The following is a 16,458-nucleotide window of genomic DNA, read 5'->3' as shown; positions in this document are numbered from 1 at the left end:
GCCTACTAACACACAAACTGCAAAATAAGACAGCCCAGTCAGTTTCTTTGTGAGCGGTCTATTTCAGAGAACATCCTGAAACAAGCCGTTCACATTTGGAGCCAACCCCTATGTCACGGTGGGCTTCAGTAGAATTAGAACCACCCCCCATCTGAATAACTCAACAAACAAATATTTTAAAAGAAAAAGGAATTAATACCAACTGTCTGTGAAGAAACTGCAGACAATGGAAATGTAAGTATTTAAAACATAATTGTGCCGTGTTACTTTTCTTTAAAAAAATATAAACAAACAAATAAATAAAATAAGTAGGCGGTACATAGACTATAGGTTGCGACGCGCGATCCGCAGTGCGTTTCTCCAAAGAAAACCTCTTTTTTATTTTCCAACGTTCACATGAAACAAAAAATCCCCGCATCCGAGACTCCCAGTGCCGGGTCTCGTTGTCTTGTCCGTGTCTCCCACAAGCTTGAAGCACGGCAACCAAAGTCAGAACAAACTCTAATCTAACGAGTGAAGATTCAGCGATTGCATTGCTTATTTCTCGCCTCAAATTTGTTCAGAAACAGATTTTGGTGGACTGATGAGGTGAAATCAATGAAAGTTACTGAGTAAATACAGCAAAACCTGAAAGCCATGCTCAAACGCCATTGGCTCACAGCATCTAGAACTTGTGCTTTAACCCCAGTGGTAGAGGGAAAGAGGTTTTTGTTGTGGTTCCAGACAGCGGTGCCCGCCGGCTCCCGTCCCGTCTTTTTATTTTAGATCTATTAATTTTGTTTGTTTCCCACATGTATGAAACAACATTTTTAAACACAACTGAGTTAAGGGACTTTGCTTTCCTTTGCAATTGGACTAAATTGAGTAAAAACTGGATGTTTTTGTGTAAATACTTTACTTGTAAATACAGTGGTACCTTGAGTTACGAGTGCACTAACATACAAGTTTTCTGAGTTACGAGCCGTCGTGCCGTAGTTTTTTTTTTGTATTGATTTGCGAGAAAAAATTTGAGTTATGAGGAGCAACCTTCAGGTGCCGCCGCTGGTCGGCGTGGCGAGCGAATGCGGCCAGCATCCCGCGTCTCACTCCTTCACTTCACGTGGTTACCTGAGTGTGGAAGCATCGCTTTTGTGTTTTGTGCTTTTTGTGCAGTTATTTTGCCAATTTTTAAGTACGTTTAAATAAGTAAGTGCTGAGAAGAAGAAGCGGATGATGTCCATTGACTTAAGCGCAAAATAATAGAAAAACATGAGCAGGGTGTGCGTGTGATGGAATTGGCGAGGCAGTGCGAGCGTAGTACTTCTACGATATGTACCATACTGAAGCAGAAGGAGACGATAAAGGGTATTACACCAGCCAAGGGCGTTAAAATAATGTCTAAGCTGCGGAACCGCTGTCCATGAAAGGATGGAGAATCTGCTGTTGGTGTGGTTGACGGAGAAGCAACTCGCTGGAGATAGCGTGACGGAGGGTATCATCTGCGAGAAGGAAAAAATGATCTACACATTCTCTTTTATTGTGTTTTATTATGTTTTTATACAATATTTGTTAATTATAAATACATTTTTCTTATTTAAAAACACGTAACAAAAAAAATGTGGGTGTTTTTTGGGGGCTGGAACGGATTAATGGCATTTAAATTAATTTCAATGGGGAAAATTGATTTGCTATACGAGCAGATTGAATTACGAGCTCTGTCACGGAACGAATTAAACTCGTAAGTCAAAGTACCACTGTAATACATTTTATATTGCGCACATATACATTTCATTGCGCTCTATGACCCCCCAAATCATTGCCCCCCAGCAACTGGAATTTTTCACGATCGTCCAAGCCTAGCTCCTCCCACAAAAAAGAGCCCGTTTTGGAATTATGTGGCATAGAGGTACGTTAGAATGCATAATCTGAGCAGTGTTTTCAGCAAAAACAAATTAAAAAAATTAATAGACACACACACACGATCACTTTGGTATAAAGATGCACACACTCTTGACTGCATTATTATCTCCATCATGTTCCTTTTCAAGTGTAGCGACTCGTAAAATGCTCTGGCGCTAAAGCGCTGGCTCAATCACCACACGACAACTTTGAAGCTGGAGTGTTGTCAAGGGCTGAAATGCTTCACTGAGTAGATTTCGAGTGAGCAATGAATGATCAACCCCCCCTGCCCCCATTTTCTCCAAATTGCCTCTGTCTTTTCCAATGAATGGCTAGAGAGAGAAGTGTAAATGCCCTTTGGGCTTGTGTGTGTGTCTGATGTGCGGTTGTTTATTCATGTATTCCACTGCTGTTCTGAGCCGACTACATGCATGGAGTTTCTTTAGTTGAATTTGAGTTTAAACGCTAGACAAGACTTAGTGATGTGACTAGCTGCTCCTCTGTGTAAATATTCCTGGATGGTTTCCTTCTGGTGTATTTGACAAAATGCTGTTTCCCCATACTGAATAGTGAACTTAAAAGTCAATCACCATCAATAGAATTAGACCTAACTGACCAATGTTTCTTGGAATGATATTGGATATTTAGTCCTGTTTTAATGTAAAGTTATTGTGCTTTTTCAGATGAGAAAGTACATCAAGGCATCACATTTTAAATTAACAGGTGAAACATTGTGTTGCCATTCATTTATGAAGAAGCGGTCGTACCCCTCACGTGTAGGAGGCTTGATAACCAACTACCTGTCTCCTACTCTGAGTGATGGCCATTGTTAACCATGAGTTCACTTTTTAAGTGGTTCCTAAAATATTGCTGAGAAGCTTGAGAACTCGGGGCCACACAAAATCTCAAAAAGTTGTAACTGTAACACCAGCTGTACAGAGCAAGGTTTCAGATCAAAAGCACCTTTTTTAAATGCTAGCTGTTGCTGTTCAGTTATACAACCTGCTAACTGCACATGCTGACAAGCCTTTTTTCTTCTCTTTTGATGGTTTAACTGCTACAGACAAAAGCAAATCCAAATGATTGTTTGTTTTAACAGTTTGATGCCGTGGCACTGGGGTTAAATTAAAGGAATACTCAACCCTACATTCAATGTGTTTTGTTTCCTCATTCATCCATCTAATTTCAGACTTTTCTCTTGCATTGTAGGTAAATGGCTTGCGTGCCAGTCCATGGACAACCAGATTCTGATCTTTGGCGCCCAGAACCGTTTCCGACTGAACAAGAAAAAGATCTTCAAGGGCCACATGGTGGCCGGCTATGCCTGCCAAGTGGACTTCTCTCCAGACATGAGGTAGGGCTTCAATCTCAGAAAGCGTCAGGATCCTCAAGAAAAAAAAAACATTAGAAAAAATGGTCAAGGTAGTCAGGTAGATGTCAGGTTACAGCAAGGATAAAATGAATTGATTTTCGTAACGATACACAAAAACTAAAATTCCTCATGGAGCTCAAACAGCGGAATAAGAAATAACGACAAGACATAGCACAAGACAACATTGATAACTGTCAGATCAAAATAGTGTGAAGCACAGACTTGCTATTAATTTAATGCGCCGGAAAAGTGGCACATTTTAAAGTGGCAAGTCTTCAGAGCACATCCAAAGACAGAAAAAGAATCACTTTATCTGCCAAGTCCACCAAGAAACTTCTGGAGGTGGCAGAAAACATTTATTAACAGTTATTTATGATAACCCTATCCGTCATTCCATCCTGCCAAATTAGGTCCAGTTGTGGTAGAGTGTTTAAGAACCGTTTGTTCTAAACATACAGTACGTATATATGCATGCGCTCATTTTGGGAAGCCAAGTAGGCCAGACTGCCACCCCAAATTTAGGACGCAATTATTCCAATTAGCATCTCCCCCTCCTCCCCCCCATTCTCCTTCCACCCACCTCTTTTCAACAGTGAATCTATTTTTGTCTTGGTAACCATTTTGCAACACCACAGCCCGAGGAAAACACCTCAGCAGCTGGGGTGGGAACAAGTATTTATTTTCTTATTTTAAAAAGCAAAAAACATCCTAACCCTGTTTTGTTTTGTTTTGTTTTTTATCGCCCGCAGCTACGTGGTGTCTGGGGATGCAGATGGGAAGTTGAATATCTGGGACTGGAAGACCACCAAGCTGTATCACCGCATCAAAGCCCACGACAAGGTTTGCATCAGTGCCTTGTGGCACCCGCACGAGACCTCCAAGGTCATCACCTGTGGCTGGGACGGCCAGATCAAACTCTGGGACTAGAACAATCAAACCCTACAGCGTCTGCGGAGAAGAAGTGGCCTCTGTGTTGAGGAGATACAGGCACCTGTCCACTGGATTTAATGATTTATAGCAGGGGTAACGCAACATGACTGGCATCCAGTCTGATTGAAGCAGTGTATTTTTCTATTCTGTCATGAGAGTTTGTGTTCAGGCATCTCATAAAAGTCAAACCCTTGATTTTAATGTATTGTCTTTTGTTGATTTTTTTCCTTCCACAATTGGTTTTGATGGGGTAATTCCATATTTTATACGTAAATATGATTTTCTTTTAAACTGTCACTTCGGTGAGCGGCATAGTTCTTTTTAATCCATGGGGAAGATGTTCTCCATTGCTCAGTATATAGGGATTCCTTATGGAAATAAACATTTTGTGTATTTTTTCTCTTTTCTTTTTATAGCTCAAATGTATGCCATGAAAGGTCAGATTTCCCATTAACTCTACATCATTAAATCTGAAGAAAAAACCCTTGCAGAAGCAACATTACTGGCGTGTCTTTATTTCCTCTCCATCTCGACTACATGAAAATATTCACATAATTGTAAGAACAGTTTTTAATGGGGATTAATTCGAAGGTTGTCAGCCCGACACAGTGTTTGCTAATGAGTTTTGTTGCCTGAGTTCTCGAGTGGTGGAGATTTTTGCTTAAGACTGGCTGGAGTTCACAGGAAGTACGGTGGTGGGGAAAAAACGAACACAGGAGTGTCAGTCATGTGCTTTGAACATCTAGAGTGAAATGTTCTATTCTAAAACCAGAAAATATAATATGCAAAACAATAACAGAAGTCTCTCATTTTCACTCTCGCTCTTCACAGCAGCACATCAACCTTTTCTATCCCCCCCCCCCTAAATTTCTTAGGTGCACAGGGCAAGATGACAACAAATCACGCTTGACACCATTAAGGTGTCTAGTGTCTACTAGTCCATAATCTTGCTACAGCCTTTTCTCTGTTGAAAACTTGTATCAGTGAATGCGTGGCTCTCTTCCCTACAATAGGACTTTCCATGTTCACGGTAAACATGTGTTTTGGCCTTCTCGAGACCAGTCAATTCTCTGTCGGCAAGGTCTCTCATTTGGCGATGACCTTTATGGCTGTTCCCTCTATTAGCGTGTCGTCCTTTTCTCTTAAAGACAAGAAGTCTCATCTCATCTTGTCTTAGTTCCAGGCAGTGTCATCTTCCAACAAGCCGGCGGTTCGTTTCCAGATAAGGGACCAGTGACTGAAAGGGATGACTGGAAGACTGACCTGCTGAGACGGTCACTTTATGAAGTGATCAGCAGAGACTCTCTGGGGGCACTTACCTTACTTGACATGGCTGGTCATTAGAGGTTGAGGAAGGAAGAGGGGGGAGGGGAGGATGGGCGATTTCAGCTTTACTTTGATGTCGACACCATAGGGGAGGTCTGTCGGAAAAGTGAACGGACCCATTCAAGCCCAGGCTAACACCTGTGTTTTTGGTGGAACCTTCATGTTCCACTTAATTTAAAGGACCCTTGGTCCCCTTATCCTGCTGGGTAACCTCACTTCATTTCATGGTGCCCCTCAGGGCTTCCACCGTGTGTTCACCCAGCCCAGGTTATATGTGCTACTGGCGTTGAGGATGTTCTTATGCAGGAAGAGGTGAGGCTTGCTTGGGTCATTATGCGAGTGGAATAGGCGGAAGTTGGCACGTTCCAACTCCTTTAGCAGGCTGAACCAGTAGCGCACCACGGATGGGTCGTCACCACCGACCTCAAAGCCGGCCCAATGGAGGTGGAGCTCCAGGAGCAGCTGACCCACTGAGTCCAGAACCCCTTCTAGAACCAGGTTCTCCAGAATCTTCCACTCTGCACTTTCCATGTCAGCCTTTAGGACGTCCACCTAGGGATAGACATAAAGGTGGTCAGCAATGTAATATCAATATGAAGATCCCTGAAGTAACAAATTATCAAACGTAGAAGCTATTAAAAGATAAAAAAGATCTCTATAGTGAGATTTTAAAGTTTGGAGTAACAGACAAAACTGGCAAAGCATGTTGTGTTGTAGCGAGAGAAAATCCTTACAAAATCAATGTGAAAACCACCCCGGTGTCAGGCTCCTTTGAGCCAAAATGCATGGCCAGTGTTCAACAAACATCCTTCTGTATGTCCATTTAAGTCAGTTGGACTGTGTTGAAGCATCCACTTATTTAAAAGACTCATCAAAAACAATCCTTTTTTATGTTATGGGTTAACATTAAGTTGGGGAATTCATAATTTAGCATAACCTCAAGCAGTCAGGTAAATGGTGATGGACCATAGAGAATGGCAGCTGAAAATGTTTAGTCACGAACAGTGTCTGAACAGAAGATTTTGTGTCATTACTCTAAAGAATGTTACTAGTTTCATAGCCATATTCTACTATGAATAATTTATGTTCTTGTTAACATTAGAAAATGTTAAAAACTAAATCATGCCAAAAGAAAAACAGCATCATGACGAACTATCTTTTTTAAAAGAAAGTGTCATCCCTCATATTAAAAAGGCTGTAAAACAGTATTTCCCGTCTTGAGTGACAGAAATCCTGTGTGGTGCCACACTAACACCACACTTATGAAACTGGCATCCCCAAAGAACGAATCCGAAGGATGTCCCCCCCCGCCTTGTTCCATCCCTCCCCACAGGCCGTGTACATGCTCCCCCAAGCAGAGCTATGGAGCCTAATTGGACAGACACCTAATGGAAACCGATGTGCCATCATTAAGAGGGGATATGTGCACTTCCTCCCCACAGACACAATTCCCGTGTTCCTGCAAATCTCTTTCAGAGTGCCCTCTTGTGAGAGCCTGAGTAGCTGTTGCAGTATGTCGGTTGTTACTCACAAGATGTTTATGTGGCTCAAGTAGCCTGACTAGATCTTGCTTCATTCTGTACGGCACTTGTCAACTCCTTCCTTTGTTGGACTTGACATAAATTGCCTTTTCTGTTTCAATAATCTTTGATCCAGTGCCACCAGCATATCACCTCCCTTCAGTGGAGCGGCGATCTTGACAGTCCCTGTCCACTGTGAACAACGTCCGTGTGTTGCATGTACTTTGACGGGCAGGCTGTCGCCACACTGCTGCACGTGGTCTGCCATGCAAATCAGTCCCCAAGCAACACAGTAAGGGAAGGCGGTGGTGCGGCGGGGTGGAGGAGAACGTGGATTTAGAAGCAGTGATTTGCCTTTCACCTGTTACGTCGACGCTGTCACAAGGACGATGTCCGGAAGTGCTCAGGAGACGAGCTTCCGTTCTCTTTTACTCAAGCAAAGAAAATGTGCAAGTTCTGTTCCTTTTCATTTAACACGTTTACACCCTGGAGCTTCCCAGTGCATGGTCTAGTTCTCCTTTGACACCGAGAAGTAATTCTGGAGGGTTTTCTCCTTTGTAAAATCTCAGGAGCCAACCACCCACCTTCTGGTGACACCCGCTACAAAGCCGTCTCAAAGCAAATCTTTTAGAGCCCTTTTGTAAACAAGCACGTTTTCTGTTTTAAGAAAATTGAAAACCGCTTTATAAGGGTGTCTCATCCATTAGGCTAAAATGCAGTTAAGTCTGGCTTTTAATACTTTGTTCTTCAAGATTTGGTATTTCATGTTCCACACCAGGCCGTTCGCGTCCATCCGACTCCAGATTGAGAACTCTGTGAGCTTTAATTAGAGACTGAAGGTGAGGTGACAAGTGGAACGCTCCTCCTGAGGCCGACGGTAATGAAACACATTTAATTAAACTTCTGAGGGACCAGCGGTGGTTTGGTGGTTCCTGGCATTTCCACTACTCTGTATTGGTTACCCGCGAACAATCGGCATTATTGACGTATTATCGAACAGATGTGTGTTTTTGCTCTCATTCTGCAAATGTATTTATGTTAATCAGTGTCTAATAGTAAAGACTAATTCATTGATGGTTGCCGGCTATGGAGGCTTGTCCCCATGGCGACCAGTGGTTTTCCCTCTCAGAGCTCCGTGAATGAATTGTCTACCGGTCCATTTGTCGATAATTAACACAAAGCAAGTGCATATATTGACCTTATCATAGCTTTTGTCAGTTTCTCGCTCCTTTATCCTGTTTACAGAGTCTTGATGAAAAGATATATGGGATAAGGAATTTGCCTGTAACACGTGCAATGATCAGTGTGTGCATTTTAGCACGCACTCATTCGCTCATATACATATTTCTTTTATAATTTTCACTTGCGTCCCAAATATTCATATCAATATTTATCTGATTTTGTATGTGCCAACATGCTTTGCATTTAGCTCCAGAAGTGGAGCCGACACTTCAAGACAACAGCGCCACAAGACAACAGCGTCAATATGAGTAGCTTGTAGAAATCTGCCGCTCCAATGGACGGCTCCAATTCAACTAATTCAACATATTGATCTTGAAGAAAATATTAATTGACCAATTCAACCATAAAAAAGAAATGGGCTGTAAGTCGCAAATGAACAGTCGTTATAAATGAGGGTGGATGAATCCCACCTTGGGATTAATCGTCTATGACTGAACACTTTAATTTATTAGGGTGTTAGTGTGTAATTCCTCTCATTTGAGCTTGATCCTTCTTTAATTGGCTACTTTGGAGCCGATAAAAGTACATCCCCCTTTTACCTGGTAGCGTGTCTTGCTAAAGCTAACTGCTAACATAGCCTAAGGTTTAAGCCAAGCTACCTTTCATAAAATATTATGTTCATGGTGCATTTAGCTCATGCGTCCTTGATCATTCAACTTGCTTCAATGCATTTATTATGTTCTTATTAGCATGCGTAGGCATACTGTACATCTACAGATGGTGTGTGTGCGTGTGTGTAATCTGTCTTGCTCGTGGCTCCCTATCTCATGAGACTGAACACTGTCCCTGCGGGCCTTGATGGAGTTACACCCTAGCATAACAAGTTTTAAAAGAAAGACAGCTATCGTGCATAGCAGAGTTTTGTGCGCCAGAGCCAAGAGACAAGACGCAACGGAAGAATAAATGATTGAATGATGAGGTACGGTTTGTTGGGAGGTGGAGGGTGATGCTGCTGCGATTTCCTTCAGCAAGCAAATGATTGCTCCATCTGGAATCCTGAAGTTGACAAGTGGGACAGCAAAGCATTCCCATATCCTTTGCCACAGGGCTTTGTAATGGTGGCGGACCCACAGCAAGATGAATAAAATGTTTTTCAACGTGTCTTATGTTGACAATTAGATGTTGGAATATGCAGACCATGTCCTTTGCAGTTCCATTGCTGGAGGCTGCTCTTTGGTCGTAGACCTCTAACTATAAAACCAGGAATCACAAACTATCAAACTTATAGGGGTGAATTTCAAAACCACTGTGGAGCCCTTGCCTTTGACATGTGGAATGTTTTGCCGGCTGTGCAGTAGGAGAAACGGCAACCAGCATTGGTGAACTACAATCCAAACTTGGAGAGGGGTCCAAACGCAAACCAGTTAATGAAGATGGGATGTTCTTCTATCTGACAATTACAGTTATCAATGACTTACATGTAAAACAAAACCCTGGCTGACCACAGTGTGACCTTCTTCCTACATGTGGCTTCCCCTTCAGACGCAACCCCATGCCCGCTTTGTCAGTCGCATTCCCCGTTTCCTTTACCTCTCGGTGTCCGAAGTCGTTGAGGATGGCGGCCAGCTTCTTGGTGCTGGCATGCTGGTGCTGGGCCGCGACGGCGGGGTTGGGGTCCCTCCAGTCCACGGAGAGGCGGTGGAGCCACATGTGGGCCTGCTGCAGGTGAGGCTGCTTCAGGCTGGGGTCGAAGCAGTGGACCTCACACCCCGCCCGGACCAGAGAGCGCTCCAGGGACCTGTCGTCCACACCCAGCCTACACACACCACCCACACACACACACACACACCCCCACACACACACACACAGGAGACAAGCGAGGGATGGATAGAGGGATAGATGAATACAACTGTTGGAAGAGGGGAGGAGGTTTCGTGGAATCGGTAAAGGTACAGTTGGATCTTAATAATACTGTGTATCATACAAATTAAATAGACTCAAAACAAGCAGTTTTTGTTTAAATCTTGATCCTCACTCGATCTCGACTCTCAACTTTAACGCCCGCTGAATAATTCCAAAAAAAGGGGCTTGAGGTTTAGAGCTCGGAGGAGGGGAAAAAGGCCCTCCCGACAAGAAGCTTTGAGCTGAAATGTTTCCAAGATGAAGAAACAAAGTGGTTCACATCTCTTTCCATTGTACAGCTTTCTCTCCTCCACACGTGTTACGCTCTTCCGTTCTTCTGTAAAGCTACATTTAAATTTTGGAAGACAGACACTTTTCCCGATTGCCCCGTTTCAACCACTTTGCGTCTCTCTCTCGCTCTCTCTCTCTCTGTCACTGTCATTTGAACTCCCCCTCTAATTCCATCGTTTCCTCTCCGTTCCCCTTTTTCCGTCTCCACTGTGTCTGTCTGTTCCCTGGTGGCTGGTTTGTGCCTTTCCTCTGTTCCATAATTGCACCAGAGGGACTTAATTTTGCGGTGAATTCCTTACAGATAAGACATCCGGCGTGGTGTTTCGGTGCGCTGGCAAGATGATGAGATGACTTGTTGAGCAAGAGAGAGATGCAGAGTTTCTCTTTTTTTCTTTTTTATCTTTTTTTTCATCGCTAAATATTTCAGCAAGAGCTGCCGATGCTCCCGCGAGTGCCCCCATGTAGAGGATGCTGTCTGCGCTCTGGGCCGGGATGAGGAACAGGGACATTTTAGATGATGGTGATTTAAGGGGATTGTTCAGGGTAATAAGGGGACGTTGCGGTGACTCCATGTCATTCCGCTGGATAGGAGAGATCTGTTAGCTGGAGTGTGACGTCCCATGAGACCAGGGGTGAACTGGTAATCTGGCATACTGGGCATTTTCGTAGTGCACCCAGCCCCCATTAAATCCGCACCTCGGGGCCGATATAATTTTTCATTCGAATTTATAATAATAAATTGTCCAAAGGCCAGCCCATGAAGCAGGGACAGAGGCCCATTGGTTCATTTTCTACACTGACACTGGGCTGGCCCAATCACATCTTTTACCGGGCCACACCCCTCCCCCTCCGTCCTCTGTTTCACTGTCAGATGCCTCGGCTCAGTGCTCTGCAGCGTGATCAGAGTGATTTTTAACGGAGAGACTTTGTCAGTTACTCTCTAACCACTTGGGAATCGTTCCTTTAAAGGACAATAAATCAAACAAATATAAGACATAAAACACTGTGTAAAGGACTCCTGAGTACTTAAAGCCTCAAAAAATTGGAAAAGACTATTGACTATGTGTGCAGCGTCAATAGACAATACACAGTCTTACAGCAAGTGCTTCTGAAGAAACGAGGGGTTACGAAAATGTGCGTGTGTCTGTGTGTCTGTGTGTGTTTGTGTGTGTGTGTGTGTGTGTGTGTGTGTGTTTGGTTCGGGTTTTAAGGTGTCTTAAGGGGCCTTCTGGGACCCATTTGATTAAAAACCCTTTGTTAGCCAGAAACTGGTTTGTCCTCTCATTGAACAGTTGTGTCAACAGTACGTTCAAGGGTCACGAGTGTCTGTGACAGCAGCTGGGTGGGCTGGGATGAAAAGTCTCTTTTCCTTCATTCAACTCTTCCCTTGTTCTCCCGACTCTCTTCACCACTGCCTTTTTTTCATGTTGTTACCCTTTGACGGGTAAATAATTTCATCAGTCTCTATGGCTCTATCTCCTCTTTCCGTATGTTCCTCCCTTCCTCCTTGACCTGCGCTGTAGAACAACAGCTCGGATGGATGACGTACGCGAAGCTCCTATTCCCCCGTTTCACTTTGACCCAGAAAACCGGCTCTAAAATTGGGCAACTTGAGCCTCTTATAGAAGACAGAGGACTTCTCAAAGTCAGAGTCAGAGAGAGAGACGTTTATGCAGCAGAGTTTACCTACAAAAAACTAAGACATTTTACTGCATATATGCATGAACGTATGTATATGTATGTGACAAATGTCTCGAATCTTGAATCTTGAATGATACTGGTAGAGAGGAAATGGGAAAATGAGGGGTTTCAATTCAGGGAGAGGATGACTGGCTTTTCTCCCTTCCCTGCATCTGTTCTCTGGATTCCTGCAGTAATGAAGTAGATCCAGCGCCTGCAGATATGCACACACCAGCAGCCGCTGGTAATCACACTCAAAAGGAGGCCTGTAAAGATAGCAGCAGAGAGAGAGAGAGAGAGAGAGCAGAAGGCGAGGCGGGACATTGGGTCCGTCATGTGGAAAAGCACAGCGAGCTCCTGCCCCTAACGATGGACCAATCAGGGAGCAGATGCAAGCCCCTGCCCGGGCAGGGCCGCGTGCGGCTCGTTAAACAACGTGCACGTGCGCACAGACACAGCACAACAAAAATACCTGGAGCTAATGCATTTTGACATTTTAATTAAAGCCAGTGCTGTGCAGTTGAGAGCTGGTGTGGCGAAACGCTGGGCGGGGCTGCCCCTAAAGATAAGATGTTTGGCATACCTGGTGTAGATTCTGCAGCATGACAAGGAGGGGTGTGTGTGTGTGTGTGTGTGTGTGTGTGTGTGTGTATGTGTGTGAGACTGAGGAATCTAGGTCAGAGAGGGGACACGGCCAGGAGAGTATCATCTGTCTTATCCCGGAGTTTGTGGCGAGCATTGAGCAGTTCTCTCTCTCTCTCTCTCTCTCCCTTCAGTGTGCGTGTGTGAGTGAGAAAGAGAGCGAAAGAATGAAGAAAGACCTCCCATCAGTTGGAGGAAATCAGATCCTCGGTTTGGTTGTCCTCTGACCTTTTCTCCAGCCAGCGAGCCAAAAACAGCAGTTATTCCTTCACCTCTTCTCTGCAATCCCCCCTTCTTTCCCCTCCTCTCTCTCTCTCCCTCTCTCCCCCTGTCAGCTAGTACACCTGTGCTGTCTCTCAGCGGTCCAAGTAATGCTCCCTCCCTCTCTCTCTCTCTCTCTCTCTCTCTCTCTCTCTCGCTGTCTCTCTCCGTCCATCTCACCGTACAAAATCCTCATCATCACTGCGAAGCCAAAGGCCATGAAAAGAAGTCGCTCTGTGGCTCAGATGAATTGGACGAACGCCGAACCGGGAGCGATTTGACCCAAAAATCTCCAGAAAGTCAACAGGCTCGATGGCCCCCGCTGACTTGATTCCAGATTACCTGCCACTCACATGGCGGTGTGGGATTTTGAGCTTTGACGTGCCACGCCGAGTGGGTCGTGTGTGTGTCAGGGTGTGAGTGACATGAGGTGAAAGTGAAATTATTGTTTTAAGGGGGGCTTTTCTGGGAAGGGAGATTATGCGACAAGGTTTATACAGCATAAATCATCTGTATAGACATGTGTGGGTGCAATTGCCTGATATACAGTGTGTGTCCCACCCACCCCAGAGAGTACACCCTGCAGTGCTTGCTGCGTACTCTGGGGCTCAGGCTGTACTTGGGGTCCAGGCAGACGGCCCACGCTCCCTGGAGCCCACCATGGATAGGGCTGTCCCCACTGGCCGGGGGCTGGCAGGACACCTGGACACAGTGAAGGAAGGAAGGCTCAGTGCTGTACGCTCCATCCGCATCAGAGAGGATCATAAGATTATTGCAAACGTCAGAGACAGTAATATGCAGGATAATGTCCAGCCGGCCAGTCATTATCGCACAATAACCCCCTTCAGAGTGATACAAAACCCAATCACCCTGTGGTGGGTTCTGTTGTGATAATGACTGGCTGGCTGGACATTTTTCCTCTTATTACATGGCTACTTACTAAAGATTACATTGATACAGAATATTGATTTAGAATGATGTTGTAACTAGTATACCTATACTTCCACCGAGAAAAATAGTCCACAACAATGTCGCAAATCTGCAACAACGTATAGAAGCAACCTACAAAAAAAACTTCTCATTTATTTTTCTGTGTATTCTATGTACAGATTGCTACTAGTGCAGAAAATTAATTTATTCTTGTTTTGCACTTATCATTACAGGATGCCTAGGTCATGTATTTTCTTAAATGTTGAAGTGTATATGTGTCTTTGGTGCTGTTTAATCTGTGCATGCCTGCAAATCATGTACATACATCCATGCACGTGGAAAGGCTTTTCAAACGGATCGGTTTGAGTCCTACTTTGCTTTGGATGCAGTTCAGTTCATGGGGCTCAGCGAATAAAACAAAACAACGCAGTGTTTCCAATAAACTGAAACAACAACAGCTGAATGCCAATTTACGCGATGCTTTCCAATGACCGACAGCAAGTTAAATCTGTATGAAATCTATAGAGAGAACTGTTTGTGACTACTGTTTAACCCATGCTGTGTGTGTGTGTGTGTGTGTGTGGTGTGTGTTGGAATGCAGAATGGAGACTACTCATCACATTCTGCAGCTGGGGCCGATATGCCGCCGCTGCCAAGAATCTACTGTTAATAGAGAATGAAAACAGGAGAACGAGCAAGAGGGAAAGAAGGGAAAGAAGAGTCCGTGAAGCAGGGAAGGAAAGACTAACAGTTAGAGTCGGCTTCAGACTGGGTACTTATGGCCATTTGGTTGCACAGGCCGCCTGGTATTTAAGAATGTTCCCTGGAGTAGTACCTGCTAGTAGTGATCTACTTATATGGATCTAGAACTGAAGTAAAGTACCACAGTTAAAGTTAAAATTTGGTATAAGACAATAGGGCAAACCCTATTGTCTTATACCAAATGTGATATGTCCTTTGTCAGGTGTCCTCACAATGTGGCAAAAACCTGTAAATGGGTGTGTGTGTGTGCGTGTGTGTGTGTGTGTGTGAGTGTAAGAGATAAAGAGAGAGAGAGAGAGAGAGAGAGAGAGAGAGAGAGAGAGAGAGAGAGAAGATGCTTCTAATAGAAGGCCTTGGAAGCACACATACCAAGTGTTGGCTGGTGTGTGTGTTTGTGTGTGTTTGTGTGTGTGTGTGTGTGTGTGTGTGTGTGTGTGTGTGTGTGTGTGTGTGTGTGTGTGTGTCTGTCTGTCTCTTAAAACTCCGTTACGTTCCAAACGGCTCAATTCCAATATTTGTGAGTGGTATTATGTTTTTCCTTTCTAAAAAATAACCTTGAAGGCCGATGTCATCTTTTGTTCTGTGTTACTTGGAACATTTCACCATATGAAACCCTCAAATCTAGAGCTGTTATCATTGGGTCAGAAAGGTTTGTGACTGCCTCAGGAGCCGTACTTCCTTATTCAGATATAAATGTTGCCCATTGTGGCTCGGCTGGAAGGGTACACTGGAAGAATTGCACTGTGTGTGTGTGGGCGGCTGACAAAAAATGACTTTTGAAAGGAACAAAAACCTCCAGTGTGGCTGCCATTGTTAATCTCTTACACAAAGCCTTCATCGACCTATAATGAACCGCCTACAACCAAAAGCTGCTTTTCTCGACCGCTTCACCACTTTGCCTCGTCGGCCTCATTAGTGGCATTGAACGGCTGATTGATGGAAACCCTAAGCGCTTAAAAACCGCCGCGTTTCTTCACAAGGGAAAAGCACAAGTTCTTTACAACCATTCAGCTTCCAGAACTAAATGTCTCACAATCGCCATTTTTATCTCTGTGCTCCAATACGCACATGTGATGGGTTGTAATAACTTATGTAATAACTCCAAATGTAATACAGGCTCTATATATATATATATAATATATTTGACCATTATCGTGCACATTTTGCATGTTTGTATGTTTATTTGGTGTGTTGTTGTGGTGTACTGTAAGTGCATGGTGTGCTGCGCTTGTTTAAGCACTGTTCTTTTCATTGTGTAATAACTTTGTACAAAATGTGTAATAACTTGCCGAAATGGAACACCCAAACTTTGTAATAATTTGCCAAAATGAAACACCCACATTTTGTCATAACTTGCCGCATTTTACAATACAATAACAACCAAAAACTGCTGTATTCTTCGGTCACACTTTGCTACTGCTTAAAAACATTACACTGGAAGGCTCAGACACTTAATGTAATTGAAGACAGCCAGTGGTGTGTTATTACTGCATTATTATGGAATTATTATGTATGCAGCATAAAAATATGTAACCCCTGCAATATAACAACTGCATTAAGTTATAGGCATTGCATAATTCTTGCAAGTTATAACACAGTTATTACAACATTATTACATAATACATTGTAACAGCACTCAAGCAAACCACACAGCACCCCGTGATGCCGCTCCATTTATAGTTCTCTCCCAAGTTCCTTTTTTAATTTACTCCAACACACGCATATAAACACACAAACTCATTCTTCCTACGAACTTAATGTCTGCAGTAACAGTGGAGTGGA

General features: G+C 43.8%; 2 protein-coding genes across 2 annotated transcripts in view; one reads left to right on the top strand and one right to left on the bottom strand.

Moving 5' to 3' along the window:
- cdc40 (cell division cycle 40 homolog) overlaps positions 1-4,659 on the top strand; it is a gene marked incomplete at its 5' end in the record, with an annotated part of 34,613 nt that extends 29,954 nt beyond the window's left edge. The window contains 2 exons of the mRNA XM_080021594.1: positions 3,088-3,232; positions 4,000-4,659. Coding sequence (XP_079877720.1) covers positions 3,088-3,232; positions 4,000-4,177 — 323 coding nt within the window. The 3' untranslated portion in view covers positions 4,178-4,659. The remainder of the gene's footprint in view (positions 1-3,087; positions 3,233-3,999) is intronic.
- A 942-nt stretch (positions 4,660-5,601) lies between these two features.
- mettl24 (methyltransferase like 24) overlaps positions 5,602-16,458 on the bottom strand; it is a gene marked incomplete at its 5' end in the record, with an annotated part of 29,679 nt that continues 18,822 nt past the window's right edge. Inside the window, 3 exons of the mRNA XM_080023078.1 lie at positions 5,602-6,058; positions 9,799-10,024; positions 13,550-13,686. Coding sequence (XP_079879204.1) covers positions 5,741-6,058; positions 9,799-10,024; positions 13,550-13,686 — 681 coding nt within the window. The 3' untranslated portion in view covers positions 5,602-5,740. The remainder of the gene's footprint in view (positions 6,059-9,798; positions 10,025-13,549; positions 13,687-16,458) is intronic.

The sequence above is a fragment of the Zeus faber genome (genome assembly GCF_960531495.2).
Source record: "Zeus faber genome assembly, chromosome: 2".
Classification (NCBI taxonomy): Eukaryota; Metazoa; Chordata; class Actinopteri; order Zeiformes; family Zeidae; genus Zeus; species Zeus faber.
The sequence above is the reverse complement of the archived record's forward strand: the minus strand, read 5'-3'. Positions and strand labels throughout refer to the sequence as shown.